We start from the raw sequence: 24,616 nt of genomic DNA on the forward strand, positions 1-24,616 counted from the left end.
TTTATCTGTCCCATTTCCTCTGCTAGATTTTTCATTCCATGGTGTTCTTCAAGGAAGCCATAGAACACATTGCAAGAGCTTCGAGGGTCCTTCGACAACCAGGGAGTCACATGTTACTGGTAGGAATTTAAATTGTTCCAGTCATTTTAAGTTTCAAAATAACAATTAAGGAAATCTGATAAAATTTACTTTGCTTACAAAAGTTTTACTTATGCAGACTTTCTATTTGTGAAAGCTTGCAGCCACTGAGTCCCCACAACAAGGTGATATTCCTCTCTAGAGTCAGCATAAGAAATTTATCAGCACGTAGAAATGCTTGTTTTTAGAGAGCGTTTGATATGAATAGAAGTGCTAGAGTTGGCACCATCTCTAACATATCCTCAGCACTGATGTACCATCACTTCAGGGGGAGCTTGACTTTGAGAATAGTACATTTCCTGGAATATTTAGAAACATGAGTCTTTGCACAAAGTTCTACTTCTCATAAAAACAAGTGGAATTAAATTCTTGCAAAATCCCCAAATAACTTGAATAGAGGAAAGCTTACATAAGGCTAGGTCAAATCCAACACATGCAGCCAATTCTAGGAATCATATTATTTATGAATATTTAAGCTATTGTTTGTGCCTATTATTGATGTATAATAAAAATTATAAATACTTTGATACTTTTATTTATGACTAGTTATTTAATTCACATCATTTTTTCCCAAAAGGACTTGTTTTGCATTCAGAACTACTAGACCTCTATTTAAACAGATATGTATAGGGGATCCCTGGGTGGCTCAGCAGTTTGGCACCCGCCTTCAGCACAGGGTGTGATACTAGAGTCCTGGGATCTAGTCCCATGTCGGGCTCCCTGCGTGGAGCCTGCTTCTCCCTCTGCCTGTGTCTCCACTTCTCTCTCTCTCTCTGTTTCTCTCATGAATAAATAATAAAATAAAATCTTTAAAAAAATAATACTAATAAAAAATAAACATATATGTATAAGACTAATTAAAAGGAATTAAAAAAAAAGGAATTAAAAATCAAAAGATAGAATTAAGGTAAAAATACAAAATGAAGTATTTCCTCCACCAAAACTATTCCTTTACTAACTGTTTGCATCTCATAAATGGCACCAACATAGATCTGCTCAAGCCAGAAACCGAGGAACCCCTCATTCTTGACACTTTTCTGTCACACCCCACACTCAACCATCAATATATCTTGACAATACAACTTCCAAAATATATTTCAAGTCTACCCACTTGTATGCATCATGTTTGCCATCACCCTACCTGAGTCACTACCACCTCAGCCTGCAGCCTTCTCTGCCTCCCTATCTAAAATAGCAGCCTCTGGGGATCCCTGGGTGACTCAGCGGTTTAGCACTGCCTTCAGCCCAGGGCATGATCCTGGAGTTCCAGGATGGAGTCTCAGATCAGGCTCCCTGCATGGAGCCTGCTTCTCCCTCTGCCTATGTCTCTGCCTCTGTGTGTGTGTGTGTGTGTGTGTGTGTGTGTGTGTCTTATGAATAAATAAATAAAATCTTTTTAAAATAAATAAATAAAATAAGAGAGCAGCCTCTTCCCCCCGCCCCAGTCTCTGTCACTGTCCCTTTATTCTTGCTTTTTCTTCCTAAACCTTAGCATTATCTGATCTTATGTACTTCAATTTCTTTTACTTATTCAGAAGTATCTGATCTTATGTACTTCAATTTCATTTACTTATTTCATTTACTCATTTCATCCACATTCAGAACATAAGCTCCATAAGATCTGTGATTTTGTCTGTCTTATTTCAATTTTTAACAGATTTTTTTAAAGATTCTATTCATTTATTAGAGAGAGAGAGAGAGAGAGAGAGAATGAGGCGGAAGAGGGGCAGGGAGAAGCAGACTCCCCACTGAGCAGGGAGCCCAATTCGGGGCTCAGTCCTAGGACCCTGGGATCATGACCCAATCCAAAGGCAGGCACTTAACCAACTGAGCCACCCAGGTGCCCCTAACAGATTATTTTTTAACTCCCAAATGGCACATGCTCTCAGTTTGCTTCTTTTACCGTAAAGTGACTTTCTTTTTTAATAACAAGTGAGTTTGCAAAAAGTTCTCAATTCTAAAATTCCTGAGAATGCAATCAGAGCAATTTTTTAAAGACCTAACACTCAACTAGAAACTTGCCTCCTTAACAGTGCTTTCTCATGACCCTATCATCCTATCAGGGCCCTTATTAAAAATACAAGGTAAAGCATATCAAGTCCCTGTTTCCTCCCTGATCCCATGACTACTTTGCCCAGTTAAACATCATTAATAGATCTTCGCCCCGGGTCAAGCTAGCACTGGGATTCACTTATGTAAAATGGTAATATAACCAGAAGCTCACATAGCCTGTGAGGCTTTAGCAGGGAGAAGCAGCTGGAGGGAGCATAATGACTTAGTGAAGAACATTTAAAACAGATTTTAAAAAAATAAACAATCATGATCTAGATTGGCCAATTTAAATGAGATTAGTTGAATAGGTAAAGAAGTAAAAGATAAATCATACATGACTTGGTAAAAGTAAATATCAGTTCAGCTTGATTTTATTACTGAACCATCAGAGCAAGAAAACAAGTTTCTAGAGACTGCCCTCCTTCCTTGGCTCAATACCCAGTTCTTCCATCTCCCAAGCCAGCAACATGCTACCATTCTGACTCTTCACCAACTGTTACACATCTCCCTTTCTCTCTCTGGCCACAGCCAGGAAAATTTCCTGGGTTTTAAGGACTCATGTGTTTAGACTGGGCTCAACCAGATTATCCAAAATCATCTCCCCATTTCAAGGTCCTTAATTTTAATCACATTGGCAAAATCTCTTTTGCCATGTAAGGTAATATATTCACAAGCTCTAGGGATCATGACATGACACATTTGGGGGTGAGGGTGAGGGTGGCAAAGATATTACTCTACCTACCACAGACAGTATCAGCATATTTTTCTTTTAGCTGCTTTCAAGGATAGATGCATAAAACAGTAATTATGAAACTATTGTTAGTTTTATAACATAAAGATTTAGTATGTAAAATAACTACAAAAGAGTAAGGAACAAATGGAGCTATATTGGAGCAAACTTTCTATATTTTACTGGAATTAAGTCAGTATTAATCTGTAGTAAATTGATAAAATATCCAGTGTAATTCCTAGAGAAAATATCAAAGAAATACATAATATAAAACATCAAAGGAATTAAAATAGAACTCTAGAAAAGGTTGCATTAACACCAATAAGAAGGTAGTGAAGGAGAAACAAAGGAGAAAAAGACATGAGACATTTAAAAAAAGCAATATGGTAGATGTAAATCAAATCACATCAATCATAACATTAAATATAAATGTACTAAATGTTCCAATAAAGAGGCAAAGATTGTAGGACAGAATTTTTTAAAAATCTAATCATATGCTATCAACAGGAGTTGCATTTTAGATTCAATGACACAAAGTGGTTGAAAATGAAAACATGGAAAAAGATAATTCATGCCAACAATTCCCATAAGACAATTGGTATAATTATACTAATATTAGACAAAATAGACTTTCAGGGGAAAAATAAGTTTTCTGAGGGAAAAGAAAGATGTTATAATGACAAAATCATCAATCATCAGGAAGATATAACAGTTACAGGCACACACACATGACAACTAAGCCCCAAAATATGTGAAGCCAAACAGACAAAATTGAAGAGAGAGAAATAAGCAGTTCATCAGCAATAATTGGAGTCTACAATATCCCTACTCTCAATCATTAGTAGAGCAATTAGATATAAAATCATTGAGGATATAAATATGTCAACAGTGCTGTACGACAATTTAACCCAAAAAGAAAAAACAAAAAACAATTTAACCTAATTGATATATACAGAAGACTGCTTCCAACAACAGCAAAATACACATTCTTCTGAAGCACACATGGAACATTCTGCAGCATAGACCATGGTACCAGACTATAAAACAAGCCTCAGTAAATTTAAAAGGACTGAAGTCATTCAAAGTATGTTCTGACTACAATAGAATTAAAGCAGAAATCAATAACAAAGAAATTTGAAATATTCACAAATATGTGGAATTTTTACACATATCCCCAAATAACCAATGAGTGAAAGAAGAAATCACAAGACATATTAGAAAATATTTTGAGATGAATGAAAACACAACATACCCAAAGCAGCACTTAGAGGAAAATGTATATAAGCTATAAATGCCTATGTTTTTAAAAAGAAGAAAAATTTCAAATAACCTATAACCTCCCACATTTGGAAACTACAAGGAGGAAAGAAAACTAAACCCCTAAGCAAGCAGAAAGAAGGAACTAATAAAGATGAGAAGAAAGTAGAGAACAGAAAAGCGATAGAAAATATCAATGAAACCAAAGGTTCCTTGAAAAGATCAACAAAATTGACAAACCAAAGAAGGAAGGGAGAAAGAAAGAATGAATGAATTCATTATTAAAATTATCAAAATCAGGAATGAAAGAAAAGACATAACTACCAACATTACAGAAATAAAGGATTGTAAGAGAATAGTATGAACAACTGTGTGCTGGCTCATTGGATGAAATGGACACTTGCTGGGAAGACATAAATGACTGAGCTAAAGAAATAGGTAATCTGAATAGACCTAAAAAAAAAGAGATTGAATTGGGAATTTAAAAATTTCCCCTGGAGAAAGCCCAGGACCAAACAGCTTCACTGGAGAATTCCATCAAACATTTAAGGAAGAATGAAATCAATCCTTTACAGACTCTTCCAGAAAATAGAGAGAACAGCTCCCAACTTTACCCATGAGGCTGGTATCATCTGATAACAAAACCAGACAGATGTGGAAATACTCCCAAGTGTCCATTGTGGATAAACAAAATATGGTGTAGCCCATCCAGTAGGATACTACCACATGAAAGAACCACAAAACCATCATGCTAAGTGAGGAAGCAGATGCAGAAGACTTCCTATTTATGATTCATTATAGGAAGTCTATGGAGGCGGGTTCCCAGGCCTGGGGTTGGAATGAAGACTCACTACAAGCCTGGAGATATTTCCAGTGATAGAAATGTATGAGGACTGGATTGTGGTGATGGTTGCATAACTATAAATTTACTAAAAATCATTGAATTGTACATGTAAAAGGTGGTATAGTCTGTAAGTTACACCTCAGAAAAGCTGCTAAAAAAGATAATACTTGGTCATGATTATCAAGAGCATTTAAATGTTTATTGCTCAAAATAAATAGGAAAAGTTCTATCTAAATTCTTATAAATGAATATCCAATCAAATATTGGCAATCATATAATGATGATTTATAAACCTGCCAATGCTATTTTTCCAGATTGTGTTATCTTTCTAGTGAAATTGTTTCATATGTCAACAGACAATATAGAGAAGAGGTGAAAATATTGACTGTGTGTGAAAGTCTTATAGAACTTTGATGAGGGGATCCCTGGGTGGTGCAACGGTTTAGCGCCTGCCTTTGGCCCAGGGCGCGATCCTGGACACCCGGGATCGAATCCCACGTCGTGCTCCTGGTGCATGGAGCCTGCTTCTCCCTCTGCCTAAGTCTCTGCCTCTCCCTCTCTCTCTCACTGTGTGCCTATCATAAATAAATAAAATTAAAAAATGAAAAAATAAAAAAAGAACTTTGATGAATACTTTAGTTATATTTAATGTATTTCCCAAAAAGTTTATAAACATTTTGGCCATGTAAATTTCTAGCACATACACATAGGCAGCTTATACACTGCACAGATTCCAGGATGTATATAGGAATCATATGTTGTATTGTTCTTCCACAGATTGGAATAGACGGCTGTGGAAAGGAGACCTGTGCCACCCTGGCCTGTTATTTAACAGAATGCAAACTCTACCGAGTGCCCACATCCCACAATTTTGCCTACATAGAATTCAAAGAAGACTTTAAAAGGGGCTTCATTCAAGCAGGATTAGAAGGGAACCCCACTGCTCTGATAGTTGCTAACTTAAACCCAAAGCAGGTAAGTACATTTTGTCTATCTTATTTGCTAACGTTTGCTACATAAGTAGTGCCCCCCATTTAATATTTGAAAATGAAACACAGTCCTGCCAGCCTGCCCTATTTTTTACGTTATTCTGTCCTTATCCAGTCACAGCCCAGAGTTTATATATGTGTCATCATGCTGCAGTTTTACATAAGCATTACAACAAAAGTATTTTCTGTCTTTACAGTTTTCATTTTAATTGGCAAATTATAATTTGCCCACGTAGCTACACTAGTTTTGTCATCTGTGTTTTGAAAACAACACCATCATCTGAATTCACTATGTCCTCGCGTGCTCCGCAGCGTGCCATCACAGATTTGAGGCTCCTTTTCCTCTGTCCACTGCCCCAGTGTCAGCATCAAATTTAGGTCTCCCTGCAGGATGTGCTTTGTTCACAAGCAAAAACTGCTAATCACCCAGCTTCATTTTTAATCTGTTTTTTGGCATAAATTGTGCCCTTCCACAACCTGAACATAATTCGGCCTGCCATCTCAGATTGTATTTACTTCTTTGTGTCAACTCTCATCTTGATTTTTCTCTGCATACTGGGCCTCTCTCCCAAGGCTTGTGGTGTTCTTGCATGTTGTTATTTTGAGAGTAAGTCCTAGTGTTGTATTGTATCTGCTGTTCTCTGTAGTATCTGGCTTTCCTCTTTAATTCTGTGTCCTCCCTTTCCCAAATTTAAATACCCTGGTCTGTTCATCAGCTTGAGGTTTCTGCCAGACACCTCTGGATTCTAGATGTCATTTCTCCCCTGCCAGGAGCCTACTGTTCTAGTTTAAGAAATCATTTTTCAGAAAACTACTGTCAGGTCAAAGCTGAGATGGATGTGATCATCTATTCCCATGTCATTTAGGACTTCAAGGTCATTTGACTTCAAGGTCTTCCCCACACTTCCCAGGTTTCTCCTGCTCACATCATTGTTTTTCATGTGAATCCAAAACCTGGTGCTATGACAATGTTAAATTAACATTTGTAAAGAGGATTACAGAGTGCTGGATGGTGATCCCCAGTTCAACAGGAGACCACAAAAGAAAGTGAAGTAGAGAAGTTTACTACAGGTCCTCGAAGAAGTAACACAGCATGCCTTGAGGGGCCGCCTGGAGAGGTCAAGGCAGGGTATGGGCAGAGAGAGGCAAGACCCAGGGCACATGCCTTCATCAGGGGCTGTGAGCAGAGCGACTTGGGGTTCTCAGGTCCACTCAAGCCTAAAGAGTGGGGTTTCGGTTTGCCCCATGAGGGTCTACCTAAGGGGCATCTAAGGTACATAGGCCCTGAGCAGCAGGGACTGCTGCTGACCACAGACTGTTGGGGAAGTCCTCCCAGGAGCTAGCACTTGCTTGTCACTCTGTGGGCTGCTTGCATGAGAGGCTGGTGTCAGAGTAGGGTCTCCACAGGCTGCCTAGTGGAACAAAACAGATGCTGAGACAGCAGCACCCCAGAACAGGTAAGCGAACCCTGGACAAGTAGGAAATAATCGGTGTGCTTAAGAAGCTTCATCAGTCCTCCATCAGTCCTGGATGAGACAGAAGATCAGCCAGCATCGTGTAAGCTCTGTCAGCCCCTCCTGGTGACTGTCCCACTCGCTTTCCTTCCCCACCTGGGCTGAAACACTAGGAACCCGGAAGGGTCTGAAGAGTATCCCAAGGAGGTCATGATACTAAGGATGCTTTTTTTTTAAAATAAAGCTTGGACTTATTCTCAAAATCCAAATGTTCATACTTATTAATAAAAATTCCCTCTGATAGTTTCACAGCTCTTTGTCCTGGGTTTCAATTTGGTGTGTTTTGAGTGGAATATGTAAATAATTTACTCAGTCCTGATTCATCATTTGTTTCACCTAAGGAGGCGTTTTTGGAAGATTTGAACAACATTCTCAATATGAGGAAAGTACTTGACCTGTTTGAAAATGAGGAGCTGGATTCCATTGCGCTAAGGATGAGATCTTTTGTTGAACAGTCTGGTTATATTGATAATAGGCAGTCTTTACTTGCATTCTTCCAAAAGGTATTGGTTTTTTCAAATTATTATATTAAATTAAAAGTAGACTACATTTATAATTCTGTACCTGATTTTCAAGTTGGATAAATTTTTTTAGTTCTTTAAATGAGTTTTTAAAGTTAAAACTAATGACTGGACCCCCGCACACAGACAAATCACACCCTAAGGACATCCAGGGTCAGCAAGGGTCTGGGTCTGCCTGCTATCGGTGGCTAAAGAACATGGTAATAACAAGAGGCAAAGATAAGAGAAATAAGACCCCGGGTTTACTTCTTACACTGAGTTCCCTGCCTACCCACAGTTGGCATCAAGTCTGCAAAGACAAGAAACAGGAATTCTTGTATCCCTTTGAATAGCCTGGAATTGGCCAGAGGGTGACGGGAACAGACGGAAATAATCCAGATAGAGCAGATGATATTCTAAAGGACCTCAGCAGTGGGTCAGTAAAGGGCTGGTTTGAAGGGAGGCAGGATCCAGACCAACGAGCTAAGCTTTCTGCAGGATGACTGAACATCCACCTAGTGGTGAGAGAGGTGTGATTGCTGAAAGCAGGAATCCACAGGGGAAGCACCCCAGGCCGGCTTAGGTCTGGCGCCAGCTCCTATCTGTGATGGAGTCGTTGGAAAATCGAACTAGGCCACCTCATCCTCTGTGGATGCTTAGTGATCCGGCACAAGAAGATGTTAAAAATTCCAGAAATGGAGTCCACCACTGACAACATCGTCATGTGAACGGATGCTTAGATTGGGTCATATTTTTAAATGCAATTATCCTGAACACTTGTGGCCCCCTAGTGCCTTGTTACTAAACTGGTTTATATATATGAACTGATTGGTAAGGAGGAACAAAGAATTTCTAACTTGGAGTATGGAGAACAGTGCACTCTAGAAATAAAAAATAAACCAAAAATCCCAGTTAGAAATCAGTTTTCATTATTTGTCTATTTTATATCATACTTCCAAAAATGGCATGAAGTATCTTACAGTAATAATAGTGAAGTCATCATACTTTCAGCTGTTAACATTGAGCATCTTTAGGTAGGAGTTTAAGAATGGGTTAGGCAAAGAGAGGTAATTTCATTTTTAACTTGAACATTTCTCTGTTGTATAAATTCTGCACTGAGCAGTTTAATTTACTTTTATACATTTTTTAAAGACAAAAGGAAAGAAAAAGAATCTTACACTTTCCTCCTCTTTCAGCTTTTACCATACTTCTTTGGCAAAATAGGTTGCTTGATACTCAAACATCATCTTATCAGTTTGTACAAATTGAACTGTTTGAGTTGAAAGGAAGATTGATTCACCTAAACTGCTCTCAGTAATGTGGTTTCATTTAAAGTGATGTATGGGAATGAGGAAAGAAGCTGCACCCCTGCCAGTCCTTCAAGAAGCCAGGAACAGCAGCCACACCACAGCACAGTCATATGGGGGAAAGATGCAGGGAGATTCACAGGAGGCAGCACCTGCCAAGTACCTGGGGATGGTTGAGGCTCTAATATTGCTGAGCTCTAACCCTTCAGGATTTTACTAATGCCTCCCTCATGTCCCACCCATGACATTGGTCTGTTTTCCTCTGTCTTTCAGCTTTCATTCATCTGACCACTTCCCACATTGAGTTTCTAGGCATCTTAGATGCACACCAATCCAGAGCCAAAAGTGAAGTAGTTAGACTTGTCCCAGTCTGCTGTAGGATCCCCTACTGAGAGAACTCAGGCACCACACCCACTCCTAAGACCTGGTTTATATAAGAGGTGTTCCAGGTCCCAGAGAGAAGAACCTGGCTACTTTCCTCACCTGAGCTCCGGAGATGTGTAGTTTCCTTTGGAATGTGCTCGGGGCACACCTGCCCAGTTCTAGTAAAGAAGTGAAACAATTTTCAAATGGAATTTTTAATAAAATATTTTTTCCAAAGCAGAGGATTACATTTTAACAACTTATATCTTTATTAATTTTCAGAGGATATATAAAAATCTTCATATTTTTATGACCATGAGTCCCACAGGACCTCACTTCCGCCAACATTGTAGAGCATATCCTTCTATGATCACCATCTGCACAATTGACTGGTATGAGAAGTGGCCAGACGAAGCTCTCCTTGTTGTAGCCAATTCTTTCTTAAGAGAAAAGGTGGATTTACAGAACAGAGAGGTAAATATATTGTCTTTTAAAAATCTGACACAAGGGAAGATTTCAAGTTATTGACAGCATCTGACAGAATTAGATCTCTGAATGAGTCCTAGGTAGGCAAAAATAGGCAGCTCTAGGCAAACTATGACATAGGTCAAGGGTTTTCCTTGACCCTTCATCAGTTTCCCCTGATCTGTCCTGTGTCAGAGATGCCCAGATTCCTTACTGCCTGGGCTTCTGAACTCTTCTGCCCCATGGCAGACAGCAGAATCCCCAAAGGGAACAAGCTCCACTGGGCACACCAGATGCTGCGCTATGGATGCTGTACCCTTTGCGTATTCCTTATAAGTCTCTCTGTCTCCAACAAACCACATGCAAAATTAGTTCAGAACTCATGAGCCATAGTAAGTAAGAATCTTCCCTAGCATGGCCCAACCAAAGACCCATGGGGTGTCGACAAAAGAAGCTATAAAAGTAGCTGCCCGAAACTCGGTACAGCACCTGGTAAAGGGCTTGCGACGTTACCTGGCAAGCACCCAAGGAAAGCAAAGGCTGAGGGCGAGTCAGGTGGACCTGGGAAGAATGTGCAGCTGGGCTCAAGGTGACCAGGTGATTGGCTAGCCATGATGGGCAGGGGGGCTGGTGCTGGGGCCAGGGCGTGTCTCAGACACAGTTCTCTCCAAAACTATGTAAGGGGCACTCTCTCCTTCAGTTTTCCCAGCCACATACCTGTATGTCCTTTGAGCCCCTACATTTTTGCAGCCTTCTTTCACTCAAGGAAGAGAAGTAGAGTCTCTTGCAGTTGCTAACCCACTTTAGGAAAGGAAGGCACCATGAACCAGGCCACGGATGATGGCCTCTGAGTCCTCGGACAGCTGGAGCAGAACGGAGGGGAAAGCCTGGTAGGATGAGTCCAGCATGTCACCAGTCACCGGTCCAGTTGTTGCCTCTTTCATCCCAACACCATCTAAGCCACTAGCATGTCCATATTCTCGTCTCGGTCCCATTTGCCGGGGGCCTTCTCAACCTCGCCACATCTCAGAATGATAAACAACTTCAGGTTATTCACCATGTTCAATTTTCTCTTTATGTCTATTTAGATTATTGTCTCTTAATTCTTAAAAATTATTATTTTGTAGAACTTAAAAGAAAAACTTGCCCCAACATGTGTCCAGATCCACAGAAGTATAAAAGACTTGAACACAAAATACTTCCAAAAAACTGGAAGGCATTATTATATCACTCCCAGTAGCTACTTGTGGTTCATGGATACCTTTGCTCACATTTTGAGGTCACGGGAGAAGGGAATGCAAACAAAGAGGTAAGACTTTGAGACCAAATCAGAAATATATATCTATATTTTTAATTGGTGCTTTTATTTGTAAAAAGAGACACAAAAGAATGAGTCAGAATCTGCCTTTCCAGTGGGGGAAAAGGACAAAAACTGCACAAGCCCTTGAGAGACATAAGGCGTCCACAGCTGCCTGGCAGTGGAGACCTGGCTGGCATAGGCCCCCTGGGAAAAGGCAGTGTGCCCTCCCCTTGATCATGTCCTGAAAGCCAGAGCAAGCACAGGTGCCACTGGCTTGCCTTTATCCCAGGGACACCAGCAAAATAAAGGGAGTCCAGTGACAGCATCATTGATGGTGGGAGAGTATTGTTGAGGAGCCTATGCAGCTCCAGAGCCCCCACTGCACCGGGGAAGGTGGGCAACGAAATACTGGGTAGGACATCTCGTACCTGATCAGAGTCCAGGAGACCACTAACAGCCTCCTGGGAAGATGGGGAAGTGAGTGGGAAATGACCTGGTAGCCTCTGCCCACAAGCATCCTGTGCTCTTGCTCCAGGAGGCCCACAGGCACAGGGTGTCTGGACAAGACTCCGTGACCTCCAGGGGCCACCCCATGAGACACCCTAATGAGCCGTACTGATAGGGGCTTGAACCCAATCTGTTCTGTGTCTCAGGCCATGCTGGATGACAGTGGCTGTGACTCTGACCACCCCCTCCCCCTAGAACTTAGAGGGTAGGCCACAGCCAGGCTCCTGATTGGGCGCATCAAGAGGCATTGGCAGTCACACATACTCTCCTCAGATATCCAGCAGGAAACCCAGGACAATGACAAATTCTCGTCACCAGTTGTGCTAGAGATGTCAGACTGGTTTGCATGTGGCAGATTAGTGTAGGCCTAACTTTTAGGCAAGAAGTAGTAGCAGCTTCAGCAGTGGCATGATGCTAATGTGAGGGCAGGGGCTAATTTCGTAAAGTTGTTGTTAACAAGGTCGGGGGCAGGGAGTGCATGGCAGATTCAACTCAGCTAAATTTAGAGCAGTTGCTGGAGTCTGTGAATACAGTGAGGCTACAGGGAATCCTCTTAGATTCTTTAGAAGGTGAATCTTGTTCTGTTGTTTTAAGTAAAGACTCTTCAGGTCCTGGAGTTAGGGACTTCTAGGTGGTTCTGGAAGTCTGTGGATGGAGCTTTTTGTGGGTCGATGGTTCAATTTGAGGCTGATGACAGCAGTCTGGATAAACTGGCTAGATGCCCCCCACACAGGAGTCAAGAGATGAGTGGATCCTCTTTCCACCTCTGACTTCCAAGCTTCCAAGTGTCCCCTTCCCACCACAGGGACTGCTGCCTTCCATTTGCAGCAACATGACTATGATCATACGGCCAGTCACTAGCCCAGTGCTTCCTCTTTTCCCCATCTTGTCTGTGCCTCACCCACACCCTCAACCCAGACACATGTCTAGTTGGCTCTTTGTGCTATACTAGAATATCTCCTACCCCCAACGTGTGGGCCAGACCAGGACCACATCCATGCATGGTCATGATCATCTATTATAACTGCTCACCCCCATCACAGTTGTAAAGGAAGCCCCAGGCTAGAGGTCCCAGTGCCCCAGCTCCTGTTTGCCACTTGAAGATTCCAGCAGCCCTGTGTCCCAGGGGTAGACATGGGAGAAGAAGTGGGGAGGGTTCATTATGTGGTCTGGGTCCCTTACAGCCAATCTACATCTCTTCTCCAACCCAAAACTCATAATGAAACATTCTGTTTATATGGGAGGGACCCTTCAGGGAGGTAAGTCCCAAACTGCCTGCCTTATGCATGGGCTCCCCTGGGAGCCAAGCTTCAGGAGCCCCACTGTCTTTTCAGTTTTTCATTTTATTTTTAATAGCACCTACTTCTTGGGGGTGTTATTACAGATTAACTGCCAAGCTGTGGCCAACATACATCACTCATAACAAATAAAAACTGTTTAATACAGACTTGTGTTTTAGGAAAATCAGTCTGGTATTAGAATGGGGGATAAATTCGATATAAAACTAAAACCAAAGATTTGAAAGCTATTGTAGGAATCCAGATGAGAAGTTTTGAGGAGCTGTCCTGGATTAGGTCAAAGAGTGAATTGCCCAGCAGTCTTGGTGTCATTGACAGTGTAAGCATGTGGCAACGACATCCTCATAGGTTAGGAAAGCCCAAGAAGTAGAAACTGGATCTTCCACGGGGCTTTTTCCTCCTTTTGCTAGAGTTAGGGCTAAACAGGGCTATAGATTTGTAGTCCTCTGATTTTACAGTGTTTATTTTATTCCTTACAAACTGTGTATTTTCAAGTTTTTATTCTAGTAAATAGGTAAGTGGAAAATTTTCAACTTTATCTTATGTTTCTTTAAAAACACAGTCTTTTCATTTTGAAATAGATTGACCAGAAGTTGCAAAATAGTACAGAGAGGTCCCGCATACATTAAGCTCAGTTGCCCCCCTCACTTGTTACATTTTCCATGACTGTAGTACAGCACCAAATCCAGGACTTTGGTGTGGGCACCCGGTGTAGACACAGTCCTGTGCCCATTTATCCCGTGTGTGTGTTTGTATGGACCTGCAACAGCAATCAAGATGCAGAACTAGTCCCTCACCACAGCCAAGTCCCTTGGGCAGCCCCTACGCAGCTCCCAGTAGCCCCAGGCCACAGTCTGGTCTCTGTCTCCAGCCTCCCCTGTACGTGGGGGGCGAGATGGGCTTCGCTCAGCATCACGCGGTGGATTTCCATCCAGACGTTGCACGTATCAATAGTCTATCCGTTTCTGTAAGCACTCTGAGGCATGGATGGGTATGCATGGGTATGCACATGAGTGCAACCACTCATCCACAGAAGGAGCCAGGGGGGTTTTTGCGGTGGAGCGGTTCTGGGAGAAAGGCCAGAAACAGGCCACGGTGAGTATATGCTGGATCGTAAAGAAGATACCACATTGTTGTCCACCGTGGCTGTGTGCATGAGGAATAGTGTTCCTCTACAGCCTTGCAGACACGGCACTGTGGTCTCTGCCTGCGGCCCTCCACCACCAGGGTAGCCCTCTCTGCGCCTGCGCCTCCTTTCCCCTTCAGTGTCTCTGCACAGCGCTGGCACATTTGTTAAATGGATTCTTCAGTTTTTCTCATTGCCGAGTTTTGAGAACTCTCTGGGTGTTCTAAATAGGAATCCTCTGTCTGATATATGGACTGCAGATATTTTGTCCCAGCAGTTATTTGTCTTGTCATTCTTTGGATGGAGTCTTTCTGTTTTGATTTTGATGACATCCAATTTGTCAAATTTGGTTTTCTTTCTTGGCTGCGCTTCTCTTGTCATGTCTTCTAACTCCTCCCTCCTCCCCTAGTCCTGGGTCCTGGAGACTTTCTCCTATGCATTCTTCTAAAAGTACCACAGTCCCACCTCTCACACTTCATTCTGCCCTCCACTTAGAATTAGTTTTGTGTAAGGCATGAGGCTTACATCCACAATCTGTTGTATAACCAGCCACTCTACACCCTTTGTTGAAAATCACTCTCGCACCTTTGTCAAAAGCTAGTTGACTGTGCATCTGTGAGTTTGTTTCTGACTTCTCTGTCCTGTTCTGTTGATGGAGGTATCTTACCCTCTGCCAAGACCTCTTCCTGATGACCATCATTACTTAATCAGTCTCACAATCAAGTAGAGAGATGCCACCCACTGTATTCTTTTGCAAAATTGTTCTAATCATCCTAGTTCATTTCTATGTAAATTTTATGTAAATTTTAGAAGAAGCTTGTCTGTATCTACAAAGAAAAATCTTACTGCGATTTTGGTAGGCATCACATTAAACCTATATGATAATTTGGGGAAGAATCAACATCTTTACCATGTTGTCTTTCAATACATGATTGTGGTGAATCTCGCTTTGCTAATATAATGCTACTTTCCCCTCAGGAATCGTTTTTATGTGGGTCTATCCAAGATCCTGGAAGCAACCACTCTAGTTACAGATATGCAAGAGGAGCTCTTGGTCCTTGGCCCACAAATAGAACAAAAAACAAAGGTATATTAGGACACCTGGGTGGCTCAACGTTTGAGGATCAGCCTTTGACTTAGATCATGATCCCAGAATCCTGGGAAAGAGTCCCACATTGGGCTCCCCTCAGGGAGCCTGCTTCTCCCTCTGCCTGCCTCTCTCTCTGTCTCTCTCATGAATAAATAAGTAAAATCTTAAAAAAAAAAAAAAAAAAGGTACATCTGGTTTGAAATCTCTTTTAAATATTTTATATTTAATATAGAACAGCATTGGGAAGCAAAGGCTGTGATACTTTGCAAGCATTGATTAGGATTGCAGCTTTGTTAGCATGTAGCTGTGTAGCTCTGTTGGCCTCAACTTTCTTATCTGTAAAATGAACAAGACAATGACAACAGGACAACAATGATAGCAAAATAGTAACAGCACTATATTGTAATAACTCAGTGTGATAATAGGCATACAACTAGTTGGAAAAGCTCACATTGAATAATTCTGCTGTTATTAGTTAAATCAATCAACTATGCTATGGTAACTCACAGTCTGCAGGGTGTTCTAAAACTCTTCACATGTGTTTCATGAGATGATACTGGTTATGGTTATCCTTTCCAGTTTAATCTGTTCAACAAATGTATTTCAAGCTGATTTTGGTAAATTTTAAATAATGAGATGAGCTGGGGCACCTGGGTAGCTCAGTCAAGGAAGCGACTGCCTTCAGCTCAGGTCCTGATTTCAGGGTCTTGGGATCGAGTCCTGCATCAGCTCCCTGCTAGGGTGGAGTCTGCTTCAGCCTTTCCCTTTGCCCCTCCCCCTGCTCATGCTCACACTCTCTCTCTCTCTATGTCAATTAAACAAATAAATCTTTAAAATAATAATGAAATGAGCTTTATGAATTTTTCTTTAAATGAATTTCTCTTTAAAAAAGAGGTTCTATATCTCTTAAAATTCATTCTTAGAAGAACTATGTGTCTCATTAGGAAGAGGAAGCACTCATGGAAAAGCTGCAGAAAGATTCACAAGTAGTGGAGAAAGTCCAGGTGCTTGTTAAACAGGATGAAGAAATTATGGCTGAAGAAGTAAGAATTGTAGAAGATTATGCTCAGGTAAAAACTAAAATATAATCAATACCAATTATTTGGAGATTTGCAAAATTACCTCTTACTTTTTCATGTGAGAATTATTCATTAATATCATTTCCTGTGCAATGTTCAGAATAGTTGATAAAAATGTGGGTTTTTTGATAGTTGGATAGTTTCTTTGAACTTTATAACTCATCACCAATAATGTCATAAATATTTTTAATGTTGCTATTGATTGGTTTAAGCAAAACTGGCATTTCAAGGTTTCTTGGGCAATTAATGATTTTTAGATGGTGTATGAATTGAGAACATTCATTAACTAGTTTTCCACCAATATCTTCCTTATAGAGTTGTTTTCTGATATTTAGATTTTCATTAATGTCAATATCTCTTGCAAACTCAGCCAGAACACTGACATTTTCCAGTGCAATTGTATGATGCATTCTTCTTTGTGATTTTGATCATTAAACAGACAAGAGCCAGATCATTACCTCTATCTGAAATGTATTTTTTCCTCTTAATAAATTATTGCTTTTGGTGTGATCTGAAAATTTTCATCACATCTGCTTCTCTATCAAAATAACATTTAATCACTTCTGTGTTCACTAAGTTTTGTCTTAATTATTTATTTGTAAATAAAATTTTAAAATTATAAAATAGAGTACCTTTCACACACATCTATGTAAGGAGCCTCTAATTTCTCACTTATTTCATTGAGATACTCCAAAACATCTTTTTAAATGCAGTAGCTATTACCCGAAAACTGAGGAATTCTGATGGCTTGTTTTTGCATAACTCCCACTGAAAAAAACAGAAGCTCTCTGCTAAGTTTAGAGTAGTGTGTACTACATTATCACCTGTGTTCCATTTTGGGTAGGTATCATTGAGAATGTGACCCTGCACTTCCAATCATACACATCTGATGAACTGACTTTCCACAAATCAGATTCTGGGTTCGTATACCACAAACCTTGTTTCTTCCCCCACTGCCCATGTAGCTCTGGTGCTCAGCCTGTGTAATAAATTTATGTTACAATGTGACTCCTAGCTGAGCCCTTAACGTCACATGCCCAGGAAAGCTGAACAGGGGACAACTGAAGAACTTCTCCAAGTCCTTCCTAATTTAGATAGCTTCTAATAACTTCACTATATAGAGTAGTGACTATGTCCAACTCAGCTTCTCAGCCAGACCCCAAACATGTCCACAGCTGCTCTGCTGACACCTGACCCAAGGGAAAGCCGTTTACAGTTACAGTGTCTGACTTTTAGAGCCAGTGAAGACACACAGCCCTGTGAACCCTGACAGAGCTCCTTCCAGGCACAGGAGAAGGCCAGAGCCGGCGAGGGCCTCTGAATCTCAGGCTTCCCTAGCTGGGCAACCCACCTTTCCCAGGACCACCCTGAGTCTGATGGAGAAGAGTTCTCACACACACAGCTCCTCATCACCCGCACTCAGGACTGCAGCACACATTCCTAGTGGTGTATACAGCATGCATCGTAGAAAGGGCCAAATCTATTTTCCAGGTTCAAGATAGAAGAATTTACAGCATGCAACTATATGCATTCATACATGTTTGGGGGCCTCTAACTTTGTTGCAGGAAACTGCCCATGAAATAAAAAGTGTGCTGCCAGCTCTCGACAAGGCGGTCGTGGCTCTGAGCGCCCTGGATAAAGCCGATGTCGCTGAGCTGAGGTAATTCACCTCATTTGTTTGGAACTGGAGAAGCCCAAAATAAAGCACAAATGCCTAGTAAATGTTACTAAGTCTGTATTCATATGTTTTTAGACCAAGTCACTTTTACCCATCTTGGTTACTTTAAACTTGTGTGTCACATAGTGTATGTCATCCGTGTTATGGCTCCATCACCCGCAAGACACATCAATATTTTTTGCAGCCGTGAGAAAAGCCACTGCTGACTAAACTACATGCTGTGCTACTGATGACAAACTTTATCCCAGTCTCAGAGACCTAAAACCCACGTCCTAGGATTGGCCCAACAGTGCATATCCAGGACGAGAGACGGAGCCATGGTGACTCTAGAAGCACCTGACCTACAGGTCCGAAAGTAGGACAGTGTCTGGGGTGCTGCTGTGGGCTACAGAGGGCCGGGTCCGCAGCACCACAGTGACATGTGTCCAGGGCCACAGTGGCTACCAGGTGCCCAGGCCCTGGGCCCTGGCCGCCCTCCTGGGGTAGGAACTTCCAAGAAGAAATGAGATACTCCAAGGTCCAGAGCCTGATCCCAATATTTGTAGTTTGAATCTCTTGGTGAGATCCTCTCCATAGGGGTCTGTGGCCCAACAGACAAGAAGACTTTGCTGTCACCTGCAGGATGTGTTGCATTTTCCATTATTTATTGGAAGTGATATTTCAATTAAAGATGCAGAAGTAGGCAAATCTACCATGATATTTGTAACATTATTAACTCTGGGAACAAGAAGAGATGATGACAGACAAGCTGTCTTTAACCAGCAGGATTCTCCCGGGAAAGCAGCGCATACCACAGTGCCCGAGCTCCTCCCTGCAGTTGAAAGTCAGAGAAGGAGAAGCAGACCAAATTCTTGACTTCTTTCTCCTGTGTGACCTCATTCACAGGAATGCATTCCCCCGTGCTCAGGCAGCAGGGATGCTGAGTGTGTGCTGTGCACTAGGCCCCAGTCTGGGCACTGAACTTAGAGCCACTACCAGTTAGTGAAGGCCCTTCTGACCAGACAGCATGGAAGTAGAGAACTAAGCCATATTTGCATGTGAACCAGGAAGGTGTCTAAAGGAAAGGTGTTCTAAGCAGGAGAAATGGAAAGCACGACAGTCTGAAGCCAGATATGCACTTCATGGGTTTGAGGAACTTCAAACGCCAGGGTGCCTGCAGCCTGTGAGCATGAGAGGGTGGCCTGAGTCCACATGAGAGAAGTAGCAGTGTCTAAACCACCCCCAACATCACCCTCCCTGGAACCTCAGGACTTGGTTCCAGAAGTTCCGTCCTCTTAGCTTTTCTCTGGGAGATATTCCTAGGAGAGAAGCCAGAGCAAATGCCTATGAGCCTGATTTCTAAGAGCAGCATGTTATGCTGGGTAAGCGCTCTGGCTCTGGTGCCTCAACTTCCCTTTTATGCAACAGGGATGACAGGTTATTAGAGGACTGGTTGAGTTAAAACATGTAAAGTGCTTACATTAGATTCTAGCATGAGGCAGGTGCTCGTTATTTTTATGCTAAGAGGTTTCTCAGACCGAACAGGCCCACTCCCATTCCCTAGCTAGAAATCCCTAACCTTTCCTTGCATACGTTATGGGGGTTTCTTGTTGTGTAGCTTGTTTGTTTGTTAAGATTCCCCCTTGTGATATTGCTGATTCCAATGCCACATCTTATGATGTGCAGCAGAGACATCCAGCAGGTACCCAGGGCAGCCCACTCTCTTTCCTAGCTGCATTAGCCACTAGAAGAAGGGGGAAGGTGGTAGAAAATATAGATTAGAGCAAACCAATAAAAGTCTAAGTCAGAGGACTCCTGTGTAGTAACGAGGCTTTTAAAGCAGATTTCCAATGTAGGTTGGTTTTGCTTTGAATCAGGTATTTGTTTCTTAAAAGTGATAGGTAGGTGGGATGATAGTCAATTGAATCTATTTTCCCTTTAATTTACATTAAAATTTTATAGATAATGTATTTTTATCTCAATTTTACTATATTCCCATTATGTTTGTTTAAAAAGTGTCAAATATAGGCAAAATTGAGGAAAATCCTGTTTTTGGAGCTCTCTTTTCTCCCCTGTGGACCTTGTCACTCTTTCCCTAGTTCCTGTTACAACCTTTCTCCTTATTTCAAAAAAAGAACAAAACAAAAAAACCCACACTGATAATCTCAGAAAAACCGTCTGATAAATTAGTTCTAAATAAACCATTAATTATTTAAATATATAGTCCTGAAAAATATCTGCATTTTTGAAGTAGACTGTAAAAGAAAACAAAGATTAACCTAAATGAGTGAATCTCTAGTGGTGAAATTTAAGGCAGGAGGACCTTCTTGGTAACCCTTGTAGCTAGTGTTGTATGCATATAGTTGGCTTTGTTGCCTGCCTTCTGTTGGGAAGTCTGTATGGTTTCATTTGGGGGAGACTCATTGCTGTGGATGGACCTGTGCCTTTAGTTCCCAAGTCCCAAATGTTACTGCATAATCACCACCCTCCTGGCATCTCACTGAAACTTACTTCTTGGGACTGTTCTTCTGACCCCTGGCTCTCCAGAATGTCACCTTCTCGTGCTCCTGCAGTGGCAAGTCAGCTGATGAGGATGCAAATAAGAAGCGGCTTCCAGCATGCCAATAACCACACTAACAATCTAAGAGACCAGCCCCCACCAATCCTCTTTCCCACACTCTGTTGTATCAGTGATTTTATGGCAGGAATTTCAGATGAGGATGGAGAAAAGTCAGAGGATATGTTTAAGGGGAGTGGCTTAGCTGTCTCTGTCAAGTAGTCATTAGGACATCAGCACTGGGACGAAACAGGAGGGCTCCTGCTATAAAGGACTCTGCAGTGAGTACTTTTCTAATGAAAAGAATTAACCTCTAACTTAGATGTTCTACATATTTAAGTCTTACGCATGTCATCTTCCCAAAGTAGAGATACCCATATGTTAAACATACCCAAATGTTTACATATAGCCCAAACTGAAATAGCTAAGTAGTTAACCTTATGAAAAGCCTGTTAAAAATCTGTGTATTTTGTCTTCTAAGATAGTTTACAGGATGCATTCAATTTCAGTTGTGAAGCTGACCAGGTTTCCACCACCTATTGCAGAGTGTATACACGGCCTCCCTTTCTCGTGCTGACAGTCATGAATGCGGTCTGCATTCTTCTGCAGAAGAAACCTAACTGGACGTCAGCAAAATTGCTTCTTTCGGAAACTGGTTTCCTGAAAAGACTGATTAACCTTGACAAGGACAGCATACCGGAGAAGGTACAGAGTTGATCCCTAATTAATGCATAACTGATGCCTCCCATACTCATAGTCTACAGGAGTCCAACATTGGAATTGTGCATTAGAATGGAAAGTCTGTGATGCAGGTTAGAAGATGAGGGAGCAAGCTCCATAACCATATGTAACAGGTTTGCTGGGAATGCTGAGGAAAAGCAGTGTGTCTCCCAAATCAGGGTATGCTATGTCTCAGAATCTCTTTAATGAGAGAAGAGACCAACAGAGGGAGAAAGTCTCTCTGGAGGGACTGCATTACACTAAGAAACCACAAGGTTTGAATAAAAGTGTCTGGAATTTTTTAAAGTTCAGATATAATTGACATATAACATTATATTAACTTCGGGTGTATGGTATAATGAATCAATATTCATATATATTGTGATCACCCCACAGTAAACCTAGTTATCATCTATCACCCCACATTGTTGCAAATATTTTTTCTTATAATGATAACTTTTAAGATCCTACTCCATAATAACCTTCAAATGCACAATATGATATTTTTAACTCTAGTCATCATGCCATACATTCTACCCCCAGGACTTATTTATCTTACAGCTGAAAGTTTGCACCTCTTGGCCCCCTTCACCATCCCTAAGTCCCCCACCTCTGACAGCCACCAATCTGTTGTCTGTATTTGAGTTCAGTTTTTGTTTTAGATTCCACATGTAAGTGATAAAATCCTTCTCTGTCTAACTTAGTTCACTTAGCATAACACATGCAAGCCTCATCTGTGTTGTCACAACTGGAAGGATTTCCTTCTTTTTTTTTTTAAAGATTTATTTTTATTTATTTATGATAGAGAGAGAGAGACAGAGACAGGCAGAGGGAGAAGCAGGTTCCATGCAGGGATCTTTGGAAAAATGTCTATTCAGATCCTCTGCCCATTTTTTAAATCAGATTGGGTTTGGGGTTATTTTATTTTTTTGTTTTTGCTTTCTCTTGATTGAGGTGTGGTTTTGGGGGGAGTCTGTAGGAGTTCTTTATATATGTTGGGTATTAACCTCTTACCACATATGTGGTTTGCAAATATTTTCTCCCAGTCTATAGGTTACCTTTTCATTTTGCTGATGGTTTCCGTTACAGGGCAGAAACTTTTCAGTTTGATGTAGTTATATATATATATATTTTTTATTTTGTTAGCTTTCTTTTTTATGTCAAATCCAAAGTCATTACCAAAATCAATGTCAGTGAGTTCACCATCTACGTTTTCTTCTAGGAGTTTTATGGCTTCAGGTCTACATCCACATCTTTAATCCATTTTGAGTTATTTCTGTATATGATGTGAGATAGGGATCCAGCTTCATTCTTTTGCATGTGGCTGTCAAGTTTTCCCAACACCATTTGTTGTAGAGATTATCCTTTCCAACTATTGTATATTCTTACTTATTTTTATTTTTATTTGTGGGAGGAGTAGGGAAAGGGCAGAGGAAGAGAGAGATCTTAAGCAGACTCCATGCCCAGCACAGAACCTAATCCAGGGCTTGATCTTATGACTCTGAGATCGGACCTGAGCCAACTGAAGAGTTAGATGCTTAACTGACTGAGCCATCCTGGCATTCCTCCCCATTATATATGGTTGGATCCTTTGTTATAAATTGATCAACTTTATGTGTGGACTCATTTCTGGACACTCAGTTCTATTCCATTAATCTATGCGTCTGTTATATGATTACTTTTGATTACTATAGCTCTATAATACAGTTTGAAATCAGGAAGCCTGTTGCCTCTAGCCTTGTTCTCCTTTTTCAAGATAATTGGGCTATTTGGGCTGTTTTGTGGTTCCATACGAATTTTAGGATTGTTTGTTCTATTTCTGTGAAAACTGCTATTGGAATTTTGATAGGGATTGCATTCAATCTATAGATAGCCTTGAGAATTACAGACATTTTAACAATCTTCTTCCAACCTATGAGCGTAAAATATCTTTTCACTTATTGTGTTTTCTTCCATTTCTTTCATCAGTGTCTTACAGTTTTTGGTGTACTGAAAAGTATTTCACCTCCTTGGTTAAGTTTATTTCTAGGTATTTTATTCTTTTTGATGCAACTGTAAGTGGGATTATTTTCATAATTTCTGTTTCTGATGTGCATTGTTGGTGTATAGAAATGCAATTGATTTTTGTATATTGATTTTGTATCTTGCAACTGTACTGAATTCATTTTTTCTAAGTCTTTAGAGTATTCCACATATAATATCATGTCATCTGCAAATAGTGACAGTTTTTCTTTTCCAATTTGAATGCCTTTCATCTTTTTCTTGCCTAATTGCTCTGGCTAGGACTTTGGATACTGTGTTGAATAAAAGTGGTGAGAGTAAGCGTCCTTCTCCTGTTCCTGACCTTAGAAGAAAAGCTTTCAGAATTTCACTGTTAAGTATGATGTTAACTGTGGGCTTGTCATGTACAGTCTTTATTATATTGAGGTATATTCCAGCTATACCCAGCTTGTTGAGTATTTTTATCATAACTGGATATCGAAATAGTCATCTATTGAGATGATTATGTGATTTTTATCCTTAATTTTGTTAATGTAATATATCACATTGATTGATCAATTGATACAGAACCATCCTTGACCCCTTGGAATAAATCCCACTTCATGGTTTATGATTTTTTTGAAGTACTATTAAATTCAGTTTGCTAATATTTTGTTGAGGATTTTGCATCATTGTTCATCAGGGATATTGGCCTGTAATTTTCTTTTTTTGTGATGTCCTTGTCTGATTTTGGTAACAAGGTAATGCTGGCCTTATAAAATGACTTTGGATGTGTCCCCTCTTCTGTTTTTTGGAAAAGTTTGAGAAGGATTGGTATTAATTCTTTTTAATATATTTGATAGAATTCGCCACTGAGGGACACCTGGGTGGCTCAGTAGTTGAGCGTCCACCTTTGGCTCAGGGTGTGATCCCGGAGTTCCAGGATCGAATCCTGCATCGGGCTCCCTGCGTGGAGCCTGCTTCTCCCTCTGCCTGTGCCTCTGCCTCTCTCTGTGTATCTCTCATGATTAATAAATAAAATCTTTAAGAATGTATATATGTTAAAAAAAAAAAAAAGAATTTGTCACTGAAGCCAGCTAGTTCTAGACTTTTGTTTGTTGGGAGGTTTTTCATCACTGGTT

General features: G+C 40.8%; 1 protein-coding gene across 1 annotated transcript in view; it reads left to right on the forward strand.

The window, feature by feature from the left end:
* The window catches only part of DNAH14 (dynein axonemal heavy chain 14), a 317,326-nt gene that overhangs the window by 219,499 nt on the left and 73,211 nt on the right, over positions 1-24,616 (forward strand). Inside the window, 9 exon segments of the mRNA XM_072733718.1 lie at positions 27-119; positions 5,799-5,996; positions 7,866-8,027; positions 9,977-10,168; positions 11,287-11,468; positions 15,369-15,477; positions 16,425-16,550; positions 18,126-18,220; positions 21,320-21,479. Of these exon segments, the coding sequence (XP_072589819.1) occupies positions 27-119; positions 5,799-5,996; positions 7,866-8,027; positions 9,977-10,168; positions 11,287-11,468; positions 15,369-15,477; positions 16,425-16,550; positions 18,126-18,220; positions 21,320-21,479 (1,317 nt within the window).

This window comes from Vulpes vulpes, chromosome 13, assembly GCF_048418805.1.
Source record: "Vulpes vulpes isolate BD-2025 chromosome 13, VulVul3, whole genome shotgun sequence".
NCBI lineage: Eukaryota > Metazoa > Chordata > Mammalia > Carnivora > Canidae > Vulpes > Vulpes vulpes.